This window comes from Ascidiella aspersa, chromosome 9 (assembly GCF_963924565.1).
Source record: "Ascidiella aspersa chromosome 9, kaAscAspe10.2, whole genome shotgun sequence".
In the NCBI taxonomy this organism is placed as follows: Eukaryota; Metazoa; Chordata; class Ascidiacea; order Phlebobranchia; family Ascidiidae; genus Ascidiella; species Ascidiella aspersa.
Window position 1 is genome coordinate 10450868 of NC_139455.1, and position 7662 is coordinate 10458529.

Below are 7662 nucleotides of genomic sequence, written 5' to 3' on the forward strand. Positions count from 1 at the left end.
CACTTGGAAGTCAAACACTGATTTTAGTTTGTTCAGTAAGTTGGTTAGTAACTAAATTGGATAAAATTTGTCCGTTTAATTATAAGTGTGCAGTACTGCCCAATACAAAACATTTTGTAATTTATTACACTTCGAAAATTAAACAAACGCTGTCATAACAGAAAAAAGACAAAAAATATTTTTTTAAGGCAGCGTATATTAAGTTTCAATAAATACCTCAAAGAAAACAATAAATTACTATTAAACAGGCGGGTGCATTGTAAATTTTTACATAAAAAACGAATCGAACAATGACAACTATAAAATTTCCTATAAATTCAAATAAAATCATAGGCTATTAATGTAAACATTCCATATGGAGGACGGCCATATGATCACGTATCTTTACGCTAGTATTGTGGTTAGAGATCCCAGCGTTTCCAAATAGACAGATATATTAAGATTTAAATTCATGACAATTCATCTTTTGATCCTATTCGTTTTTTTTGCAGCACATCAGACCGATAAGGATGCTTTTGTAGGCTTTTCGAAACCGTTTGCTCATCACACCATATATTATAGGGTTGATTGAGAAACTAGCCATGCACAATGTACCAAAAATCTAAATTAAAACAAATGGACATTTATACAATAAAAAGTGCTAACGATGGTAAAGTAATCAAATTTTACCTGTTTAAGTATTAATGGAGCCAATTCTTGCAGCAAAATAAGAATACCGTACGGGATCCAACAAAAACTAAAAAATGCAATAATCCATATGGATATTTTAAACATTTGTTTTTCGTGACTGCTCCAGTTTAGATAAGTTGCGGTTCGACTCTCGCTTTTCTGTTTAAATCATTTTAGTGGATGTTATATGTTTAACAAAAATAGTACGTCCGCAATTTGTATTGCCTATAGTCATTACCACTGATTGGTGCTCCTTCATTTCACTTCTTGATCCTCCCAAACCTCGAAAGAAAAACGATAATTTATTTCAATGCCATACACTGTTTTCGTATTAGCAGTAAAGCTATAAAGGATTTATTTTCGTCCACGCAGTTTTTTTGAAATTATTTACTTGCAACTAGTTTCCTGATAACAATCAAAATACCCGTTCGCAAAAATTTTTGCCCCTCTTTAGGAGGCGGTTCTGGTCTCACTTTGTCTTAGAAAACACTTAAACGTTTTTTGGTAAAAATATTTTTGTTTACACAAGAATGTTTGTTTTTTTGCGTAAGTCTAGCCGTGACTTTTAATCTTTCTTAGTTCTAAATTATTTTGTAATGTTTCGGATAGTTTTAAATTCACTGATATATGGATATATGACAAACTTCCCGAACTTTTTATTTAATACAGTGCATTCAAATCCTTGTCAAAACGGCTTGCAATTATGTTTTTGTAAATTTGCCCTATATAAAAAAAAACATTCATAAAGCCCATTAAATGAAATCGAATGATGTTCTTAATTTGCAAAATATTGTTTAAAATTTGTAGGTTACGTGTATATGTTTTACCAATGTCCGACAAGTTATAGATCAGGAATCGGCAACCTGCGGCGCCCCACTTTTTTCAAACTGGGCAGGATCGAGGCCGCGCGATTAAGCTTCTGCTGCATAACTGTACACCAGTTCTTTTGGCGTTCTTAAGCGTGCATAAGTTTTTAAGTTTCTATCTAAAAATGGAATTCCTGAATCCGACTAGCAACATTGTGCCAAAAGAGACACTATAGTTCAGGGGCGGGCAACGTGCGGCCCTTTACCATTTTTTGTGCGGCCCTTCGCCTTCTTCCAGATATTTTTCCCTAAAAAAGGGTATTTTGTGTGCACCAATGTTGGAACTTTTGCTCTTTCAGTTTCCTGTTTAATAGCAATATAACCCATAGGCTACAGCAATATAACCCATAGGCCAAACATTGACAAGTTGGTTCAATATATCCAACATCAGCCTTCTCATTAACTATTTGAACATCCACATGTGTGTCTGCTATGATATTTCATATTCGCTTGTACTTGTGTTTTTCTAGTAAAAGCTCAAATTATCAATTAGTATTTATTTGATGTGCGGCCCTCCTGTAAGCATTAAATTTCCTAACTGGCCCTTGTGTTAAAAAGGTTGCTCGCCCCTGCTATAGTTACACGTGACTTAACCTCTCAGTTGTCTGTAATTATAATTTCACATTTTTTCATGACGTTATTTTACTAAGCGTAAATAATTTTTTCTAAAATTATGTGACCTTATAGCAGGTGAAAATTCAGGTTGTCTTTAATCCTTGTGCTGCAGGGACCAATTAAAATAACACTTTTACCCCGGTCCAATTACGCTGTCTCGTTTTTTTTTTTGTTTTTTATGAGCATTTATAAAAAAAGTTACCAAATTAAAACAAACTTTAAAGTTTCAAATAGGCGTTGTGACAAAACTAAAAATTTGTCTTGAGTTTATGAAAGTAGCATCCTTCGCAGTTTATTTCTACTTTACATGTTTGTTTATTGCTACGATGTAGGAAAGGTGCCACACATACGAGATACGATAATGCAATTATTTTTGACTGCTCATAAAATGTAAAGTTGTGAAAATATGTGCCGCGTCTGTTTCATGTCCCGGTCATGCAAATTTTTTCGAGATATTAAGAAAAAAGGTCGGGTATTACGAAAAAAACGTTGAAAAGACAGATATCGTTAATATAAAATAGAAACCTGTCTATATAAATGCCCAAGAACCAATAAAATACCAGGTGTGTAGTGTGATGCATGTGTTTGCTTACGATTAAGTAAACAGTTCCCTAACAAATCCCCCAGAATGACGTCATGCGCTGTTGTTTTTTGTTTTACATATTACAATACTGATTTATAGACATATATTCTAAAACACAAATCTACACCACATGTAATATGCTGAAAATTTAAGTGGATACTCGGATAGGCTCCAAGAGGATTGTCACAACACGCTCACACAGCAAAATAATCGCAGTATAATTTTTTTAAGGAAAAATGGGCAGCAATGAATAAGCACTCACCTTGCTCTGTATTGTAGTCTGTGACAATATTTGTTATCGCTTTGTTAGTGGTTGGCACTGGCCGAGATTCTGTTTTTCGCCTGCTTTTTCCTAAGATCTTCAACAAAGGGTTGAGTTACTGAATGTTTTTTTTATAGGCATTGCGATAAACTTGCACATAAATTGTATCAAGATCGTGCCCGACAATACCATTTTAGTTATTAGAATGAAACTGTGTTAGTAAAATATTTACTTCACAATGCTACGTTGAGAAGTTTTCGGGAACACCCTTGTCTAAAATATGCAGTGTTTTTCACTGGGGTAAATTAAAATAAGTATGCCTACATTAATAAGAAATATGTTTATCGTTTTTGATGAAAACTTTAAACGATGATCGAAATAGCCAATTAACAGTAATATATTAGAAACATTTATTTTAATTATTCGGCTTTTGCTTTCTGACTTTTTCCACTTCAAACCTAAATTGTGCATTTCGAAATATTTTCAAAAAATAACGAAACCTACATAGAAGATTCTTATGTAACACACAATGGTGATGACGTGGGGCAAAAGGTGACCGATGAACACAGGAACCAGCGTGTATTTGAGTGAAAAAGTTCCATCGAAGCAAATACAGACATATTTCGTTGCGTCGTAGTCCACGTTATACCAAGCTGCGAGATTGGAATATATACATACGATACGTACATGTAAGGGATTTAAATCTAGATGACAAAAGTAGCTGAGCCTACCCAACATTATAGGGACTGTATTGGCGCAGGCAAATGTCCAACAAACCATCATTGCCACAATCACTCGTCGTCGCGTGACACAAGTGGAGAACTTGGTGGGGTGCTTTGTTGCCATGTATCTGCGATGACAACTCAGTTTAATGTGGCAGGCTTTATTGGCTTCTCTCAAAGTAAAATGCATTGTGGAAATATATATAAACCATGACGTAACAGCAACTAAAACACTATGAGCCGTTTTTCTACTAATCTAAAAAAAGACATTTACAAACCTGTTTACAGCGATGAACATAATGCTTACCGCCGCAGAGTGGCAAGCTATTCCGGAAATGGCTACGGAAATGTAGCAAAGTGTGTTATCCTTCATGTTTTCACCCAAAAAGTTTAGAGCAACCGCAATTGGAATTGCCACTGCGCAAACAAGGAAATCAGCCAGAGCTAAATTGATGATGAAACAGTTGCCAATCTAAGCAAACATATTGGTAAACTGTAGAAAAAGCCCACGTCGTGCAGCTTCGGCCACAGGTTTGCCTATGTAAGTGGAGGTGAACAAATGACACACATACCGAACGCGTACCCTTTGATGTGGGAAACGCAATATCACTTCAGCGCGATATTTATTGATAGGATGTATGATAGACGCTACTCCTGGGCCATATGACTATTATAGGATTTTGCGACAAGTGGCGCCCTATACCCCCGATCTAGAGATAACTCAAAAAAGGCATGTCATCTTGTTAGTATGGAAAATTATTTGCATTGTCCACAGTACATTTAAATATAACCAATTATACAATTCATCAATGCCAATAAACTAAGGAAAGTTTTGTCTTTTTTTGTAAAATCGCTTCCACTACAAGAGCTACTGCTGTACAAACCCATCTTAAATATTTATATTAAATGATTTTACAGGCTATTTAAAGAGGTCATATCTGCCCAATTTACCGTAATTTAAAGAAGTAAAAGGGGTAAACGTTTGTGTGGCGCATCCAATTTGGACTAAAGACTTGGTGAATGGGAAACATAATCCTGGCCACCCCTGCGCTAGGATTTGTTACGTTAGTATTTGTCAACCTTTTTCATAACGTGAACCACTTTAACCTTTATTAAAAACTATCCCCACTAGAAACAGCACTTAAATACTTCAATACGATGACCGGTTAACAACCTGTTATAAGTATTTGTAAAAACAACAATCAGGAAATAGTTGTATGAAAAACGTGAAATGCACTAGTATCCAATTAAGCTATCTACTTTAGTAAATACGGTTATTAAAAGTCTACATAGTAAAAAATTAAAGTGCATTCCTCTTGGACTTTTACTATACATGTGATGACAATAAACTGCGTACATATCTGTGCGTCTACGGTTTGAGTTGCAATAATAATTATTTATAACACTTTCATACATTTCCGTTACTACACAAAACACTCGCCACTTTGACTTATATATTTTTAATTAACAATGTATTTAAACAAAAATATAGTCCTACCGATTGACGCAAACGCCGTTCAATGCGAACTGCGACTATTGTCATCAAATTGGCCCCACTTCCAAACAAGGCGACGATTATCAGGAGCACAACGTGGATAACATCACCAGCTTTCCAGTTAAAGGTGGTGCCAGGCTGGCTGTTTCTGTGCACAATATATAAGTTGACGTTTTGAAATAGATGCTCAGGGTAAGTCCTTTGCAAATAGAAAAATACAATTATTAGCGGCCGATAAGGGCGTCTCGCCGCACAGTTTGAGAACCTCTGTTATACATGGAACAGGACCATTACAAAACGGGGCGTGTTAAGAAAAAATAAACTGTTAAACTATTTACACTTAGTGTAACCCAGGGATTGCGAACCTTTTTAATTAATAAATTAGAAACATTTATTGCAATTATCAGTCATATTAGGTGCTTTATGATGTCACAAGAGACATAATAAAACACGCTATATGATCGAATAATAAACCATAACTATAAACAATAATGATGACAGATTATTTCTAAATCATAGACTAATGTTGAAGAACTTAAAGACGAATTATCCTTGTGGACCCTCTGAAACTGCTACTGCTGTACCCCAGTTTGGGAACCGCTGTTCTAAAGAAACAACTGTGTCATGAAAAATATAACATGATGGGTCACCTCGTGACTCACATGTCAGTGGTGCGCTATCCTTGAGTTACTCTATGTTTTGATCGATTGCCTAATGCAGAAAAGAGTAGCTAAATATTTATTAAGTGCCTAATCTTAGAGCAGAGCTGCACAACAAACGGTCCGCGCAATATTTTAATGCGACCCGCGTGCGGCCCACGACGTTTATATAAGCATTTTTCAATGTACTATGTAGCTTTATTTGCAAATAAGGACTTCTTGTGTATATTGTGTATGAACACACATAATTGCTAAATTGATTGGCGAAAACAACCAAGTCCGTATTTTAGGCATGTGTATATTTGTTGAAGTGTCTGTGAGCCTATTTTAATTTAGGTTGACAAACTTTTTAGCTCACGGACGCATTTCTAGTTGAGTAGTTTAATAAATTGTCATGTTGACACGTCATGTAATCAACGCAGTGGTCAGTTGTCGGTCTTAAAACACAGTGAGTTTGCAATAACAAAGTGGCCGGATCAAGGGAGGCAACCAGAATGTGCCCCAAGTATAGTTTATCCCAACTTTTACGAATTAAATACTATTGTTTTAATACTTATTTTCGTTATTAATATGTTTTCGTCCGTTTTGAGAAAATCGATTCACCTCAAAAGCTTTGCATTATATGGCATTGCTTCGAACGACTCATGAACTTTGTACTTGATAGAATCTGTTAAATGGACTACAAGTGCGAGCAATATACGCAAACCTTTTTATGCCCTCCCCACCCCAATATAGTGTCCTTGTAAATTGAAATGTTTTTAATTTACATTAAATAAGCATTTATTTGCGCTTCGAGCGATTAGACTGAATTGAAGTTGCGTAATGACGCACGGCTTAACCCCATAACATTATATGTAGCTACGTTACGGTTCTACGAACTTCAGTATGTGGCCCGTGAAGCTTTGTTGATTGTTACGGCCCTTGTCCAATTTTCTGTTGTGCAGGCTTGACGTAGAAGTAGAGCATCGTTGTTGAGTTATTTACATAAGATTCTTACAGGAATTTATACAGAAACAAAAAAAATTGTCAAAACAAAATGTTTTTTTACGCCAGTAACAGCTCCACCTCCAATTAGGTAAATAGATAATACATATCTTTTGTAGTATCTTTTTTGTAGACATTTTTTAATTATTGATAATTTTATAATGAAGCATTATGTATAGTACTTTAAACTTACGTAGTTTCAAACACAGTCGAAAGCAAGGTTGAAGAGTCGTTTATTGCCATATTCTACTCCCGTATTTTAGTTGAATTCTGCACAATTTAGAAAAATATACAGTTTTTAAACAATGAATCCCATTACTTGTGTTGTGTTATTTCAGAGGTTTTGCGACATATTCCCTTTCAAAAAAACACAAACGTGCACTTTGTTTTTAAATACTATATGGTTATGCTTTATGAACCAACAACTAGAAGTAATAATATAGTTAGCTCTACCAAACAGCATATTAATAGATGGAAATCGCTCTTTTTATGTAAACCGAGTTATAAACCGACGTTTCGGCAGCAGATACCAGCTTTTGGGCTTGCGGCACCGTGGTAATCTATGATTTTGTTTTGGAGGAAAGGGGATATAACATTTTAAGATATGACATCACACAGTTAATTGATATCATACCGTAATAAAACTAGCGGAAGAATCCGAACAAGCCGGCTGTTTCCGGACTAAATATTACAAGATGCGCAAGATCATTGAATATTTTGGTTTAATTTGAAAATTTTATTAAGAACAATAATTGACACATTGGGCACGAACAAAAGTTTAGCAATATAATTATATTTAACAAAATG

General features: G+C 35.1%; 1 protein-coding gene across 1 annotated transcript; it reads right to left on the reverse strand.

Moving 5' to 3' along the window:
• Positions 1-766: 766 nt before the first annotated feature.
• LOC146132944 (adenosine receptor A1-like) lies at positions 767-7098 on the reverse strand. Its single transcript, XM_083397605.1, has 7 exons — positions 7049-7098; positions 5216-5360; positions 3996-4189; positions 3727-3845; positions 3500-3648; positions 2996-3092; positions 767-828 (listed from the first exon to the last, which is right to left on the reverse strand). The coding sequence occupies exons 1-7, from the start codon at positions 7096-7098 to the stop codon at positions 767-769; spliced, it is 816 nt and encodes a 271-aa protein (XP_083253731.1).
• Positions 7099-7662: the final 564 nt, after the last annotated feature.